The 18,166-nt window shown below is 34.5% G+C and overlaps 2 protein-coding genes and 1 long non-coding RNA gene across 3 annotated transcripts; 1 reads left to right on the top strand and 2 right to left on the bottom strand.

Annotated features, from left to right (window-relative positions):
- Window positions 1-5,489, bottom strand: ATP5ME (ATP synthase membrane subunit e). The gene is made up of 4 exons (XM_015821243.1): window positions 5,386-5,489; window positions 2,390-2,444; window positions 1,528-1,626; window positions 1-171 (listed from the first exon to the last, which is right to left on the bottom strand). Exons 1-4 carry the CDS (start codon window positions 5,419-5,421, stop codon window positions 149-151), a joined length of 213 nt encoding a protein of 70 aa, XP_015676729.1. The 5' UTR covers window positions 5,422-5,489; the 3' UTR covers window positions 1-148.
- Window positions 5,490-7,188: 1,699 nt separating this feature from the next.
- MYL5 (myosin light chain 5) lies at window positions 7,189-14,220 on the top strand. Its single transcript, XM_015821242.1, has 7 exons — window positions 7,189-7,334; window positions 7,651-7,758; window positions 9,794-9,869; window positions 10,375-10,479; window positions 11,168-11,246; window positions 13,103-13,151; window positions 14,058-14,220. The coding sequence occupies exons 1-7, from the start codon at window positions 7,332-7,334 to the stop codon at window positions 14,154-14,156; spliced, it is 519 nt and encodes a 172-aa protein (XP_015676728.1). The 5' UTR covers window positions 7,189-7,331; the 3' UTR covers window positions 14,157-14,220.
- Window positions 14,184-15,024, bottom strand: LOC107292179. The gene is made up of 2 exons (XR_001548988.1): window positions 14,979-15,024; window positions 14,184-14,818 (listed from the first exon to the last, which is right to left on the bottom strand). It is a non-coding gene; the product is annotated as an uncharacterized LOC107292179 (long non-coding RNA).
- Window positions 15,025-18,166: the final 3,142 nt, after the last annotated feature.

Genomic DNA, 18,166 nt, shown 5'->3' on the forward strand with positions numbered 1-18,166 from the left:
TTCTTTTTTAATTAGCACTATACACATTAAGGAAATCAACATTGTCGTGAATGTCTATTTACTGAAGTAAATAAATGTATTTTAGCCATTCAGAATTATCTGCCTCAACATTTCAAGCACTGGAGATAAAGATGAGGACCGAGGAGGTTTATTTCAGTATTGATTCTTGAGCTGAAAAAGAAAAAGAGGCAATTAAGCACCAAGATGCATCCTAAATGCACACAGGTTTTAAACAGAGTTTTGAAGAAAGCTATATGAAATATATTTCTCCTTAACTGATGATAGCTTAGCTGCCAGATGATCAAAGACACAATAATATTATTATGTATATGTAGGGGTGTGGGTCTATACATATATTGTACATAGTATGTTTAGATGCATCATGTATGTGTTTTCACTTTGAGAGCGGGCAACTAAATTTCATTTTTGATGTGTGCCGTTGTGCCCACAATAAAAAAAATGACAATAAAGGTTATCTTATCTTATCTTATACTATATTTTTCCCAAATTAAAAGTAATATTTAAAATCATGTACAATCAAATATAGCCACTCTTGAAGCACATTCATGGAAATCAACAACTGTCCTGGAGAAACCTCTGATGATATAGGACTCGCTCTTTCCACTGATGCCTAAGATGATAGGCCTCCACAGCCAACCACAATAAAAGAAAAATGACATACATGGAAACATTTGATTCAAGCATATAATCCATGGTGTTTGCATCATGAGGTATTTTTCATCATTTCCTGCAGTCCCCCAGGAGCATATGCCTGAAGTACTGTTTTCCTATGCAGTAAGAGTATTGAATGCACAAACTTGGAAAAGCAACGACACACTTCCAGTGGAAGATTGGATTTTAAAGTTAACGGAATTTGCAGAAATGTTTAAAGCTGGCCAGTTTGGTCAGGAAAACAAAAATAGGAGAAAGACGTTTTTGAAAGACTAGAAACTTTATGTGGACTTTCTGTTGAAAGTAAAAAGATTGAAAAGATTAAAAAGGGACAAAGAAGAGGGGTAAAATATTATGATCATTACTCAATAGAAAGACAGGCAGAAGGCATAATTATATGTTTTATTCACTTCCTTTCTTTTTCCCACTTCCTATCTTTTGTTTGTATTCTTACTATATTAGAAATGCATATAATTCATTTATATCCTTCGTTATTTTTACAAATAACTCAAGGCGGTGAAGACATCCAGCATACTTTCCTCCTCCAATTTTCCTCACAACAGCAACCCTGTGAGGTGGGTTGAGCTGAGAGAAAGTAACTGGGCCAGCTGGTTTTCATGGCTATGGCAGAATTAGAATTCAGTCTCCCACTCTCTAGCCTGGTGCCTTAACCATTAAACAAAACTGGATCTCTCTATATGTTTGTTTGTATATATGTGTGTATGTATGTATGTGTGTGTGGGGGGGAGAAGTTTCACTGAAATCCAAAACATCAACTTTCTGTTGACAAAGAGGTAATCCACTTACAACCATTTAGCGACTGTTGTCAAAATCAAACACATTTACAGAAAATACCTTCTTCCAATGCTTTTGCAATTCTTTTCAATTCCTCCTGTTTTGCTCGTTCCTCTGCTTCTATTCTCCTATCCTCTGCAGCGATAGGCTTCAAATAAGCTATTGTAAAGTAAAACAATATGTATTCAGAGGAAAGAGAAATGCATTATGATTTATTGTTTCACAGTTCCGTACTTTCAATTCATTAAAAGCAGGTGGAGTTTCACGATACAAAATATTTAACATAGGCCTCTGGAATAATTTTAGCTTCACAGTGGATCAGGCTTGTTCTCCACTTTTAGCATTGCTAATATTTAATTAATTAAGATGCAATTTCACAAAATATAGAAAAAAGGTAAATATAGACAGTATACTATTTCATACTTTATATATTTTTACTTATTAATAAGCTCTGAACTTCTACATTCAGAATGGCTCTTTAACAAGTTTTTTAATGCTCTTAATTGATTTATTAAATTTATATGCTGTCCATTTTACTGATACTGATTTTTTTTAAATGCTTTATAAAACTGAATACGCTCATAATGTTCATGCATCAATAAATATATGCATCAAATTGTAATTCTGGAAGTATAAATGCCAACTCCAATCAGGAGCAATAAAAAAATAAGTTGATATCATATCAATATACAACAAGCAATCTTGTGCACTTATTTTTTTCACATGAAGTCATCTAAGACTTCTCAGAAGATGCTTGTGAATAACTGTTAAGAAGCCAGATGAAACATCTGGATGTAAATGCATCTATTGCAAAAATATTACAGTACTGTTTAATTGCATTACTGATGTATTTTCCAAAACCAAACATCAGCTTTTCACAATGCAAACATAACCAAAAAGGTTATTTTTGTTAACCACTTACCATATCTTCTTGCTCCATAAATGATTCCCAACAGCAGTGCGGAGTATCTGCAGAACTTTAAATAAATTACAGAAATGTAAACCATAAAGAATGTTATACTTAATTCACAAAAAGACTGAATTGAAATATTCCAATGCAATGCAATACACACACACACACACAAATTATACCATTCTGTATACCCACTATTGTTATAAAATGGTATACACATTATACCATTTGTTTAGCAACCATTCAATGTTACAACAGCACTGAGAAAAATGTCTTTCGAATCATCATAGCTTCCCCATGGTCATGTGATCAAAATTCAGATGCTTTGCAACTAGCATGTATTTATCATGGCTGCAGTGTCCTGGAGTCAGTTACGTGGTCACCATTTGCTGGCTGGATCACAGCTGGCTTCCAACAAGCAAAGTCAATGGGGGAAGCCAGATTTGTTTAACAATGGCAGTGATTCACTTAAATCAGGGGTGGACAATTAATTTCCCCACATAGCCACACAAGGAACTGGGACTGTTATGGAAGGCCGAACCAATAGGCTGTGAAAGTGTGTAGGCATGCACGCACACCATATGTAAATAGGAAAAAAAAGCAGTCACCTTCAAAATAAAAGTAATACAGTTGTATTGAATGCATAGTGTGCACTTATTTACATTTTATTTCTAATTTCTGATTGACGTCATGCGGGTTGGACAGGGACAACCAAAGAGCTGGATGTGGCCTGAGGGCTGTAAAATGCCCAGGTCTGACATGACTCACTTAACAACACCTTGCTTAGCAACAGAAATTCTGATCCCAACTTTGGTCTTAAGTCAAGGAGTACCTATACAATTTTGTATACTATACTTGCTTTTAGCAGCATAAAAGCAGTAACCAGAATACAAAACACAGAATACAAAAATAGCAATAATTATACTTGTTTGAACACTTTGACCATGTTTTCCAAAGGTTTCCCAGATATTTTTATATTGTAATGGTATGTTGGAAGGTCCTTGCGAGACAAAAGGGAGTTGAAGATTATAGAACCATCATGTAAACAATATCTCAGCCCACAAAAGCATTCCAGAAAGTAAAAATAAAGCAGGGCAGAAATACTTTAAGACTTATAAAATTCCGTTAATGTAACAATTACTGCTTTTAATGTAATATTACAACAAAGATAGAGCTAGTACTCATAGTTCTTCTTGTCTGGACTACCTGACAGGACTAACACATATATCCTTTGGTAAAGCCAAAATGGCTTTTAAACAGCATTCAAGACAGACTCTCCATGATGGGTATATTTAGGTATCGTTATTATATTTCACAAGAACTTTTCTGGTACAGCTAACTTGTAGATAAAAAGTCTTTTTATTCTTTGGGCATCTCTGTTAAGTGCTCAGAAGAGTCTGAATGAGACACCACTTATAAATGCTTTTTATGTATTGTAAATGGTCTGTGATTAATAAATGTGTGTATGTTTGTATATATATTGCATATGTATGTATATGTATATATGTATATGTGTGTGTGTCTGTGTGTATATATATACACAGTAGTGGCCAAAATTATGGAAACCTTTTGGGAAAAGTGTATTTTTGAGGTTTGATGGCTAATACCACCACTTTATTTTGGAGTAGTACCATAAAATTATATAACAAAGGAAAGATAATTTAATCAAGAATGTAATGCAACATAGTTTGTTCAATTATCTGTACTGTATTCTATGAAATGTTATAGCCAAATAATCAGAAAAAGGAAGCACAACTTGCTTAGGTTGATATCAGGTAGTTTTCCTTCATCTGATTGTAGCCAATGAGCATGAGTGTTTAGAGAGCCAATCGGGTGTCACCTTGTTTTGGCAATGAGCCAATCAGATCACAGTAGGATTCAGTTATTGATGTCATGTATTGAAGCTGAGAGGAGGACATTTGTCAGTGTTATGTGATCGCTATCAAGTTGGTTGGGGTTTTTTTGTGTTCTTTCACTTAGTGAGCTTGTAAAACGTAATAAAATTAAAGTAATGGTGCAAAGAGTTGACTGGTTGCCCAGAAAGCAATGTAAAATAGTATTATTAAGTGAACAAGGCTACAGTTATAAAGAAATTAGAAGAAAAATGGGTGGAAACTTAACCAAAGGTGGCATTTCTACTGTACACTTTTCCCAAAAGGTTTCCACAATTTTGGCCACTACTGTATTGACAGCGAACATCAGAATTTCATTTTTTTTAAATGTGTGCCAGTGTGTTCACAGAAAAAAAAGCTACCATAAAGGCTATCTTATTAATGTGGTAAAATAAGGTAGAATAATGAACAATTGCTGGAATAATGATTTGTCTGCATAATTGCTAGAATAATGATGTAATGCATAATCACTGAGAAAGTTCTGTGTCAATAATATGTGACTAACCAAACGCACATTGCACATAGATACTTTGTATGTAGCAAAACCAACCATTGTATGCCCATGAGAAACGATCCTAATGTATTACAAGGTGTATTACAAGGTGTAGTCCTTTGTTCCTAAGAAAAGGAAAGTATAAAACTGAAGTCTAATCCCGCCCTCCTTGTTCAGAATTGCCTGTCTCCATATGCCTCTGAACCTGCGCAAATAAACCTTTCTGCTAACCCCCTCTGGAATTCGTAAGAGCCCTTTCGTATTCCACAAGATTATCACGTTTTGCAAAAAACCCGAGAGTTTTATTGAACAAGACGCCCCTTGAGCCAAGAGACGGAGGGAAGGGAAATTCACTCGAAAACTCAGGAAAGACGAGTCTACGTGGAAGACTCTGGATCTGCAACCAGATCGAAAGGGCAGGAGACGGACCCACCACCGTCCCCCATTCTCCGTGACCTCCACCGCCACCTTCCGACTAAAAGAGGACGCCGGCTGGCCTCCCCCGTTTTGCAGGCCTCGCCCATCACGAGACGGAGCGCGTGCAAATTGCACACACACACCCCCTCCACACGAACATACACGCGGAAGCCCGAAGTGGCACGCGCGGCGTCTCAGCTCACCTTGATCAGCGGGGAAACCTCCACCGGGGGAATCATCTTCTCCTCCCGGCCGAAGGCAAAAACGGATGTGACGCACCCAGCCGTTTAGAACGCAGGCGCGTTCTTTGACGTTAGCAGCGTCGACGATCCAAAACGAGAAAGGTAGAGATAGAAAATGGAAGATCACACTGGAAAGGGATTTTTTTTTTTTTTATAGAGCTACGACAGGCAGAATACGCCTCTGAGGAATCCCACGGAAAGTCTGCGACCAATTTTCTTTTTAACATTGCATGTTTAACGTTTTGAACTATATTTAAAATCACATAAAAAGAAATCTTTATAAATAACATCAACATGTTTATATGGTGATATTTTGTAGGCTTAGAATCTAAGAATTATTCTAACAATGTCTATCCCTATGTTTGTGTACTGTAGACCAGGGGTCTGCAACCTTGTCAACTTTAAGACTTGTGGACTTCAGCTCCCAGAATTCCTCAGCCAGCATAGCTGGCTGAGGAATTCTGGGAGCTGAAGTCCACAAGTCTTAAAGTTGACAAGGTTGCAGACCCCCCCTGCTGTAGACCAACCACACAGCAGTCTAGTAGTGTAAGCCAATAAGCATAATTCTTACTGGCTCAGCAATTCTACAGTATTTATGAATTTAATCATTTTTATATCCAAATAAAAGGGTTTTTACATTATATATTGTTTGATGCAATAGAATTTATATGCCATGATTAATTCATCAAGCAGTTGGAAAAGCTTGTTATTATTGATTTACTTAAAAAGAACAATATATGTTTTGAAAGATACAAGTTGAAAATGTTTTCAACTACTCTAAGACACAGCATCTTTAAAACTTCCTTAAATTGGATCCGAAAGAAGAGAGCAACAGCAGAGAGTAAAGATACACACACACAGCCTGCCAAAGTCCCAGGGAGAATATCACAATACAATATAATCAGTGAATATTATTAGCATGAGCAGCTGTGGGCAAATTATCTGAACTGCAAGAAACCATTCCACAAGAATATTTGGAGACCATAAATATTTCTAACAAGGCCGGTCATTTTAAATGTTTGTTTAGTGATATTTCATTTTGCAATAAATTATAAAGTAATTCATTAATTGCATAAGTCATTTCAATAAATTAAATGAATTGTTTAAATTTAAAAATTGGTACCCAAAGCAAACCCCAATACAGTTTGCTTATGTATGATGGCAACTATGATTGTATAATTATGATTTACCATGTTGTGTGAATCCAGATACTCAAAAGGGATATCTAGCTTTCTATAAATAGGAATGGCTGGGACTGAATATGTTAACCTGTTTAAATAAGTCAAAACCATCAAGGTCTACTCTACCGCATTCAAGTTCATGATGAATTCTCCAGGATTTTTTGTATTTACAGTTAGTAACAATAACAATAACTATTGTTGTTGTTGTTATTGAAGTATGGAGGAAACTACAAAATCAAATTTTGTTTAGTTCTAAGAAATCATGATGAATTACATCAAGAAATTGCTCCTTCCCAATATAGCATCTTCCAGATGTATTTCTCAGAATATACAGGGGTAGAATTTACAAGTCTTCCTTAAAAAGTTAATGCTTGTTTAATCGCTGTCCAGTGAGAAACTGTTCTTACTGTTATAATATATGAGTTCAAAAGGTACACAAAAATAGCTTGAGTGACAGTTGAATTCACCACCACAGATATTGCAGCTCATAGCAATTGAAGGAATGTCTTACTAGACAACTTCAAGTAACTGTTGTTTATTCACCAGGGAATAGAAGGTATCTTGCAGTTCTGACCAAGTATGGAGTCATCTTGTGAGCTGGGGGTTCTTGCAGTGTTTGAGATCTTCTTTGGGAATGCCATCTGTAAAGACAAGAGCCTCCTCTACATATAAGAAGTGTTTGATACAGACAGCTTCCCAGAGAAACAGAGAATCTCTCCAGGAAAGATGGTGAGTTTTTAACCTATATAAAAAATGATGTCTGTAAGGTTTTCATAACACCAACTTGATTGAGTAATCTCTTAAAGGGTAAATATTTAGAGGATAAATATATATATTTTTTAAAAATAAACCACCTCCAAACTACAGTTTGTATACCCTGTAGCTTTTGTACAAGAAGGTATGTATAAAACATTATAGCATCAAGACTGCATTTTGTTATTTAGGAAAATAACCTGAGAATTATTATCAACTGCCCTATTTACTTCTAACTGTGTAATCAGAACAAGGTACTATCTAACTGAATTAATAATTCTCTTCATTTCAGGCCAGCCGAAAAACGAAAAAGAAGGAAGGGGGTGCCAAACGTGCTCAGAGGGCTTCCTCTAATGTTTTCTCCAACTTTGAACAGACCCAGATCCAAGAATTTAAGGAAGTAAGAACATTTTTCCCTTTAGGATGTTTTAACCTGCGCAGAAGGGGTACTTCCATTATAAAAACTGGACAAGCTTAACCCATTGTCATCCAACACAACTGGCTTGTTACCGTGCTTTAAAAATAGGAGATCTTTACTGTGAATATTTATCTGAATAGTTTCCTTTAAATCAGAGGGTGTCTCTCTCTCTCTCTCCCTCATAGAAAATGTAGAGCAGAATAAATAATATACAAATAATCTACCTGGTTATGTCTACAGATTCGATTTTGAAAAAAACATTCATGCCATTCACAATGGCTTGTGTGAAGGAGTTCATCTCATAATGGAATTAAACGTCTGCTAGTGGGATTTTTTTTTTCTCTTCCCAAGCCTACAGATCTGCTCAGAGTACTTGGGAGATGAGAGAAACATAGACAAAAGAATTTCTGACACGAGTGGAAGTCTACCTATGTAATTTGAAATGTCATTTCAAATTTTCATTCTTCATGGGAAGAAAAGAAATATTTTCTTTGTCTACAGTTGAAAAACTGTTTGAACTAAAAATAAATAGATGTATTTTTTCATGTTTGAAAGGAACAAAGGTATAAACATTTTGCTGCTTGACTCACAAAGTTGGATAAAAATGTTTAAGATTTGAGAAAATATTTTGCTATTACAGGAATGCAAAAAGTGTGGCAGATGGGTAGTGGACAGGGTTGCAAAACATAGCCTCATTGGGGAATAAAATACTCCCCCCCCCCATTTTTACAAGGGCATCTATTCCCCCCACTTAATTCCAATCTATACCTTCTTACCCCAGCTCGTCAGCCTAGCAATTCAAAAGCATGCAAATGTAAGTAGATAAATAGGTACCACTTTGGTGGGAAAGTAACAATGTTCCGTCTGCCTCAGTATATAGTCATGCTGGCCACATGACCATGGAAGAAGCATCTTCAGACAATGCTGGCTCCTTCAGCTAGGAAATGCAGATGAACATCATCCTCTAGAGTCTGATACTACTGAATGGAGGAAACCTTTACTTTGCACCTTGCAGACCCTGCTCCTTCCTACATTGGAAATGAAGCCCTCAACCTGTCAAGTCAAGCCCAATGTGGCCCTCAAACCCATAAAAGCCAATTCCTCTAAGCTCAGGTTTTCTCAATCTTGGCAGCTTTAAGATATGTGAGCTTCAACTCCCAGCTTGCTGACTGGGGAGTCCTGGGAGTTGAAATCCACGTATCTTAAAGTTGCTAAGCTTGAGAAACCTTACTCTATATTACTGAAGCAGTCATTAGTCTCCCCCAAATCTGTCCTGTGAATGGCTATTTATTGTGATGTTCGATGTTTTTTCCATAGCTACTGTACAATATGTCATATAACTACAGTATTTGTGGTTCTTGGAATCAAGGGAATTACTGTTAACCCAGTTTAAGCTGATTATTTAGAAATTCATATTTTCCATTTCTGCTTGTCCAAATAGCTAAATTTAAGAGCATTGCTAACAAATAGAGGAGCCTATTCAATAATGATTCCATCTTCCCACAGAATAATTTGTAACTCTAATTCTGGAAGAGGAATGATTAACCTAATGGAACTATAATAATGAACCTAATGGGACTATCAGTATTCCACACCAAAACATAATTCTCAGGATTGGTTGATGGGAGAGGAGTTAGCATTTTAGTTGATATATAACCATAACATTATTGGCTGTGTTCCTATCTTGTGCTAAAGTATCCTGAGGTTTTTTTTGGCTATGGCTTAGTACTACGGGTGAATACAGACAATTAGGTTTATTCAAAAGGCATGGTTAAATCCTGGCTTAGAAGTATGTTTGAATGTATTTGATAAGAAAAAAATTGAAGTCTACAGCTCTAAGTGTAAGCTTAACCATCACATTTTTGCTTTTCCAAATGTTGGAATATAGAAAAAGCTCTCGTGCCAATTTCCTATCCATTGAAATACATTGAACTTAGACCAAAGTAAGTATGATTAGGATTGAAATGGCATTAGTAACTAATAGATAAATAATATAAAATACCTTTTTTAAAAATAGGCTTTCACCCTAATTGACCAGAACAGAGATGGATTCATAGATAAAGAAGACCTAAAAGATACCTATGCATCATTGGGCAAGTGTTATGAAATTATTTCATCTCAATTTAAAATCAATTGTTTTCCTTTCTTTTGTAATTTGATACAGTAATAATTACACTTAAGTAGAATACAAGGAACAGAAATAAATTGCAATAAAATAGAGTAGCTTTAAAATCAGACTCTTCTCTATAGAGCAACAGATGGCAAATATATTTATAGGATATTAATATAATTTAAATGTAAATTAAAATAATTTCTCAATCTATTTCCAAGTATATTACCCCATTGATTCAAGGAGATTGCAGATAAGTTCAGTTTAAAATCTACTTTTGTTATTAATTGCTTGAGCTCTTTATGCTCTTTTAAAATGATTATAAATTGAAGGGGAACGGGTAATTAGAAATTGGTTTTTTTTTTTTAAAACGGGTAAAATTACTTTTTGCTGGCATTTATAATAGTTATAGAATTTACCATCAACAAGATCCATGTAAAGCTGATATAGCTAAAGACAGATGCAATTAATTTCTTGTTTGATTTTAGGTAAAGCAAATGTCAAAGATGATGAATTAGAATCTATGCTTAAAGAAGCTACAGGACCTATTAATTTCACCATGTTTTTGAATCTATTTGGGGAAAAGTTAAGTGGTAAGTTTAGCACTATCTTATCTTATGAAGCCATTTTTTTTTTCAAAAACCTAGCCTGAGTTTTTCCTGTTTGTCCTGAATTAGGACAATGAGCTTAATAGTGATCCTACAAATCTCCTTATTTGGCCAGGCTGTCCTGTAATAAAAATGGCTATAAAAATTAAAATAAAAACAAATAGGAAATGTTGAAAACTTTGGGGGTTGCCAAATTGAGTCTTCACCACTTTTGATGTGAGCTGATCCACATAGATCCATATACTTTTGAATTTTGTAGTGGCATTTTCGCTCAAAATGTGTTCAAAATTATGTTTAGAACCAAATTCGGTTTGGAAAACGAGTATCCAAGTGGAAAACTGAGAGAGGCATGAACTGATTTATTTGGAAACAGACTTCACTTGGAACTCCTAATTCCTGTTGTCCTAATTTTAGTTTTCCAAATCAAAGCAATTGTTTTCCCTTTAAACAATCCCTTTTTTATAGATTAATGACTTGTCAACCCATCAAGGGACCATAGACAATGCTGAGTGTTTTTTGCCCAATCCTGTGAGGCAGCTCGACCTCAAAACTACAACAAATTATTGAAAACAATTGAAGCTGATGCTATATCCTCTAGTCTAGTCTAACATTTTAAGGCTCACAAGGAACAAGATTTCCAACAAATTCAACTGTATCTCATTATTTTCTGCAGGCACAGATACTGAAGAGACTATAATGACTGCATTTAAAATGTTTGATCCAGAAGCTAAAGGCAATATTAACAAGGATTAGTAAGTATTAGATGGCAAAAAGGTCATTGGGAATCAGATGGCATAAATTAAAACACATTTAAAAATAATAATCAGAGCCTTTCATTGTGAAGCAATTCATACTATCAGTTTGTATTGAACATAACAGGGATGATATTTCAACACATTTCTGCCTGAATGCATTCTAGGCTAGAATCTAATATCATTTAAAATGCAAAAAGTTATGCCAAAGTAATGAAAATTGCTCTCAAGTTCTTTCTCAGTTCAAAGCCTTGGTATAAATTTTTAAAAGTCCTAAACAGCCAGAAGGCAGATGACCTGAACAAGCATCTGTCCCTTTAAATTGTCTTCTCAGATTGTTACTTCTGATTTGAGCTCTTTCTGCAAAGGTTCCCCTTCCAGAAAGGAGCTAAATGAGAAAATCAAATCAAACCACTTCATTACAGCCATAAGGCCAGAAAACAACAATAGAAAACCTAAAAAGTAAGTGAATACCAATATGCATATATAAAAATTGACAAGTATATATAAATATAATATATATAAAAAACAAAGAATATAAATTAAAGGATGTAAAAGTACAGCAATAAAAGTATAATAATAGAATAAGAAAAATAACATATACATATAAGTAGTGTAGTTGATTATTGAGTTTAATGGCCACGTCAAATAAAACAAGGTAATAGAGCATATTGGGATATAAAATATTGAATGAAATAACCAGATAAGATGATTGGCAATTGGCCTCAATCTGATTTAGATAGGTTCTAAATCTAAATTGAATGGCTATAGCTGCCAACTTGGAAGTCTTTTATATGGTCCATGTATTTGTACCTTGGAAGAAGTATGATAGTTTATTTACAAGCAAAATCAGAATCTTCAGTTAAAAGACAAGTAGCACACATAGAGGCCCAAATTGGGAAACCTAGGAAGATAAAAGAAGTGACAATTGTACTTTGTGCCTGGAAATATCTTCAGAATGAGGAAAGGGATGAGAGTCAACCTAGAGTTCCTGTTTATAACCATGTTCAACTGAGGCAAAAACATGACAAACCTGAATACACGTTCAGATAGAAAGTAAAAACTGGCATGTAATATTTCTAGATCTCTAATCTAGAAAGATTATATCTTCCATGGTGCCATTAAGATATATAAAAATATGAATCCGGACTGTTGGAAATGTAAAAATAAAGAGGGAACATTTTATCATATGTGGTGGCAATGCCCCAAAGTAAAGACTTATTGGGAGCAGATAAGGAGATGGATACAGGAAATAACAAAAGAACAAATTGAACTTAAACCCGAAATATTCCTATTAGGCATAATCAATCCAAAGATAGAAAAACAACTTCAATACATCATTATACACATAATAACTGCTGCACGCATTGCATATGCGCAATACTGGAAAAGGGAAAATATACCAACAAATGTAATGATTATTTATACTAGAATGTGCTGAGATGTACCAACTTACTCTAGAAATAAAAGACAAGGAAGCTACAGAATTTTATGAGATATGGGACATGTATTACAATTGGTTAGAATTGAGGAATAAAAAGTATGAGAAGTAATGTAAATAATTGTAAATAAATGTAAGAGATATAGGACATAGTATTGTTAAGAAAAAAGAAAAATGTACTTTGTATTTTGTTTTTTGTAAAAATAAAAATAAAAAAATCAAGTAAATTGAGATACCCATACAGACATATAAAATATATGTTGCAAGTAATGCACAAGACTTCAGTGGCACTTATCTCATTGAAAGAAAGGTACAGCAAACATTCTCCCACATAAGAATGGACAAATATGTATTTTTTTTACATGCAACCCTTTATAAAATTTTAAAACAAATCTTTTCTTTGCTTCTTCAACAGTATGAAACGCTTAATGATGTCACAAGGCGATAAGTTTTCAGCAGAAGAGGTCTGTATTTTTAAGAGAAGCACTTTTTAGAATGCAGCTAGGAGCATCCCAATTAAAAATCAAATTCTGTAGCTGGTATGGTGGAATATTTGTTACTGGGTTAATTACCGTCTTATTCCAACAAATTCAAAACAAATTTCTTCCAAACCCATTTAAACCTGTCTTGCAAAATTATAACATATTTGAATAAATAAAACATTGAAGGTGACAGAAGGATCCATGAAGCGGCTTTACATAATCCAGATCACTGAAACATCTGTCACCTGGTTGAAATCGAATGGCAACAACTCTTTTCAATGAGAACCAGCTCTTTATCAAAGAATTCATAGTTCAGTAACCACATGTTCTATCTGCAACATGAACATGTGGTTACTGAACTATGAATTCTTTGATAAAGAGCTGGTTCTCATTGAAAAGAAAAAGATTGCCAAGTTTAATCTAAAGAAAGTGCAGATAATTTCTAACCTCTTTTATACTTATAATCAGTAGCTAATGTAATATGTACTTGGTGGCCACACTAAATTATTGCTTTTTAGAAAAATTAATTAATCATTACTGTTAATCAGGCAGAAGGTAGCTAATGGAATACGTTTCCTTTGTTGAAATTACTTTTGGTCCTGATGAATAGCAATTCAGTTGTGTGAAAACTTTTATGGAGAACCCTGAGATAGCAGCTTCTAGTTTTGTTACTTCTATAAACAAAATGTATGCTTTTTTGAGCCTAGCAGGAATTTTTTTTAGTAGACCTGCTTCTACAGTTTCCAACTTTAAAGACTTTAAAGCAGTGTTTCTCAACCTTGACAATTTTAAGGTATGTGGACTTCAACTCCCAGAATTCCACAGCCAGCATTGCTTGTCCTGCTCAAATTCCTTGGTTAAACTCTTCCTTTTTCTATTGTTGTACAGATGGATCAGATGTTTCAATGCTCCCCTATTGACTCGGCAGGAAATCTGGATTACAAAGCTCTCTGCTACACCATCACACACGGAGATGAAAAAGAATGAAAATCATCAGCTTTAGGAAGTTGTGTTAACATCTGTCACATTAATTAAACAAAATGGCGAACATTTCTTGCTTTCTCTATGATTTGAAACACTTATTTAAATGGCCATCTTTCCAGATATTGAACTGATGTTATTACCAAGGTCACTTGAAACACACAAATCAATTATTTCAGTTTTGTGTGTTTGTGCCACCGAACGGTTAAAAAAGAACAGTTATAGTGTGTGCCTTCACATTGCATTTTAAATATACTTTGAAATTAGCATTTATTGTAGGGATACTGTTATGCAGATCAAATATTCAGTTGGCGCATCTTTGTATATTCCATATGGTTATTGACTCTCCCTTCATGGTGAATATTTGAAAGAGTGGAATGGTAGCAGTTGCATAAACTGTTGTGGTAGAATACTCCTTGTTCTAGTTTTAAACACATCATTTGAGATAGCAGCCACCTGGAAATATCCCATCTGCATCACTTGACTATCTGACCCTTAATGTAATTGAGATTTAAAATCCTCCTGGAAATAGATTAGACTTAGGGTTTGTTAAAAAAAACCACCTTTGCCCTGGAATGTTCCAAGCAATCTATTGTGCAGCTACTTGTATGTGTTGAACAGAGATCAGGATGAGAGACATTGTTCTGTTATGATTAAAAGAGACCTACCTTTTAGTCTGAGGGTCAGTTTGGTTAAGGCAGGGGTAGGCAACCTTGGCTCTTTTATGAGTCATGGACTTCAACTCCCAGAATTCCTGAGCCAGCATGGCTGGCTCAGGAATTCTGGGAGTTGAAGTCCATGACTCATAAAAGAGCCAAGGTTGCCTACCCCTGGGTTAAGGTATCAGGCTAGAAACCATGAGATTGTGAATTCTAGTCCCACTATAGGCACAAAACCAGCTGGGTGACCTTGGGCTAGTCACTTTCTCTCAGCCCCTGGAAAGAGGCAATAGCCAAAGCACTTCTGAAAAACCTTCCCAAGAAAACTGCAGAGCCTTGTCCAAACAGTTTCCAAGAATTGAACAGGGTTGAACCAAAATGGTGAAAACAACAGTCTACTCTCAGGGATTGAAGCTCACTGATTTGGGACAATCAATCTCAGCTCTTCAAGGTTGATCAGACTAGGAATCCAATATCATGTAGGTCAGTTCTACTTGTATTGTAAAACTATAGTAAGAGAATCTTGTAAGCCCGAATGCACACACACACTTTATCTCTGTGAGAACTAGGATTTTGTCTAAGATGTTTACCAGAGTTATCTTTCTGCTCCAGACTCAATCTTCTTTTATCTGACCATTGTCTTGGTAGCAGCTCTTTTCTTTTCCCAAGGCCATCCCCTCTGTCTTTCGCATCGCTCCCTTGGCCCACCCTACTTTACAGGGTTGTTATTGTGAGAAAAAGTAGATAATGTACTGTGTTTAAATACAAGCGAATATGAAAAAAAAGATATTACGATGGGCTGTCTCTCAGTGGTCATCTGTTCCTCAACAAAATTCATTTTGTGACTACATGTGTGTGTGTGTGTGTATGGCTTTCATGAAGGGAACAAAGGAAAACTACTCACGTTTTTACAGAACTCATAGTAGATGGGGAATAGCGGATTTAGAAAGGGAAATAGCAAGAGAGGATATACTCTAAGTTCCAAAGCCATGCAAAGTAAGAATTTTGCATCATAGATTTAGGTTTTCAATTAATTCTGCATCTCCATCCATGGAAAGGAAACTACACTCACAATATTTTCACGATTGCACTTTTTGGTCAAGATACAAGAAAATTTTACTGATTAACTGTCTGACTATATCAAAGGATATATTCATAGTAAATTGTCATCCCTGCAATCAACCCTAATAGGTAATCCATTCTCTTCAAAATGGTCTTTGATATTAAAATTGTAGTCTCCCTAGCATTATGCTGATTTTTTTCTATGCAAGAAGACAGTTTAGCCTGGGTGTCCCAATATTTCTTAACTTTTTAAGTAAGGGATTAAGTAAATATACCTTTCTGCAGAATATAGTATGCAACCAAACAGATTCAATATTTCTAAACTGGGTATACCACCTATACAGAATCTTTCTTCATGAGACCTTCCATATTTTGTTACGAAACCAAGTTGTTTAAACAGTTCTCTGGAGAATGTTCTTCTTAGATACTGGGGAATATATCTTGTTACATACTTTTCTATCGAGGAATTTGATTTGTTTGACCCAGCCATTTCAAGGATTTTTGCTTGTCACTTTTACCACAATTAGAAGTGTCTATGTGCTCAAACTTATATATATATATAAATATATATTTATTAAAAGCTTTTTTAAAGATTAAAAGGTAATTTAGATTAATATAGAGTAAGGAATAAAAAAGGAAAAAGAAAGATCAAAAAGACAGCTAATTGCTCAAGAAAAAAGTAAACGTTAAAAAGAAAAAAGATACGAAGTGGTTTCTGAACTTCTTTATAGCAGTTTTAGATACAATTATAAATTTACTTTGTCTAAAGTTATGTTATGACTCTTACTTCTATAATCTGTCCTAGGTAATTATTAAAACTACAAATCATAAGTTCATTTTTTTCGTTTTACATAAAAGTCCACTATGGTTTTCCATTCGGCAATAAACATATTATCTTTTTTCTGACCAAACAAGTCAGTTTGGCTATTGGGCTAAGTCAAATGTTGACAAATATCTTAACTAGGTCTTTTCTAGTTTAGAAAACTACAGATGGTTTCTTCCTCCACTAAATTAAGAGAAAAGATACCTGGAAGTTTTCACCAGCTATGTTAGTGTTGGACTTCATGACCATCCAGAAGTTTCTAAAATACTTTTCAAGCTCCTCTAAATGGTGAAGGAAAATGTCTAAGTCACATTCTCTTTCTCCGTGCTATGGGGAATAGGTTTTAGTTGAAATAGTGACAAAGACATTTTGAGAAGAAACATTGAAATGATATATCAACTCTTGGTAAAAGTAACATCTTTAATAAAATAAAAAAATAAAAGATTCCATTTAATTAACACATAAGTCAAATAATAAAGGATCCAAGAGCATTGCAGCTGTGTTGCAATTCAATCTATCTCAAATCTCAAATCTACCATATCTTGCAAATACATATTAATGAAATACCATAAATTCATTTTACATTTATATAATATAGTGCACTGAAGAAAGAAAACAAGCTATTTCACAGCTTGCCTGTGTAATGCTTTTAAAGTAGTTCTACTATTCATTTTTTTTTTGAGAGCAGTAATGATGAGTTTCTGTTGAGAAACTACACCAAATATTATGTGCAAAAATTCTCACATCAAATGACAAAAAGAATTTATCAGGAAACTTGTAGACATATCAATAGCTTGATACTGAAAGCAACCTTGTTAAGGCGCAGAGGAGAATAATATCGACGTAAAAAAGCACAAAGAGCTAGGAAAATATTTCACATTTATGATATGAGCCAACTATCCTCAAAAGGCAATATAAGGCTGCCAAAGGATTATCTGTTTCAAGGCTCTAGCTAGCATCAAATAGAATCTTTTTTTTAAACTTATTTCTTTGTTTGTTTAATTTGTTAAATTTATCTCCCTGTGAGGTTAATCTGGGTGGCTTACAACAATAAAACAGGAAAAAATGATAAAAATATGTAACCATAACAAGAACAAAGGAATAAAACAATAAAAATAAACAATGGAAGTATAATAATATGATACAGAACTAGGGAAAGAATAAATGGAAATGAACATCAACCAAAAAAGTATAAGGACAGAAACATTATTGCATGAATAGAAAAGAGGTCAGATTTTAAACACATCATTTAACCTTGAGGATGTGGAGTGACATTACAGTAGTGGCCAAAATTGTGGAAACCTTTTGGGAAAAGTGTATTTTTGAGATTTGATGGCTAATAACACCACTTTTTTTGGTGTAGTACCATAAAACTATATATAAATGGAAAGATAATTTAATCAAGAATGTAATGCAACAAAGTTTGTTCAATTATCTGTACTGCATTCTATGAAAAGTTATAGCCAAATAAC

This window comes from Protobothrops mucrosquamatus, unplaced genomic scaffold (genome assembly GCF_001527695.2).
Source record: "Protobothrops mucrosquamatus isolate PMUCROS unplaced genomic scaffold, P.Mucros_1.0 scaffold1284, whole genome shotgun sequence".
Taxonomy (NCBI): domain Eukaryota; kingdom Metazoa; phylum Chordata; class Lepidosauria; order Squamata; family Viperidae; genus Protobothrops; species Protobothrops mucrosquamatus.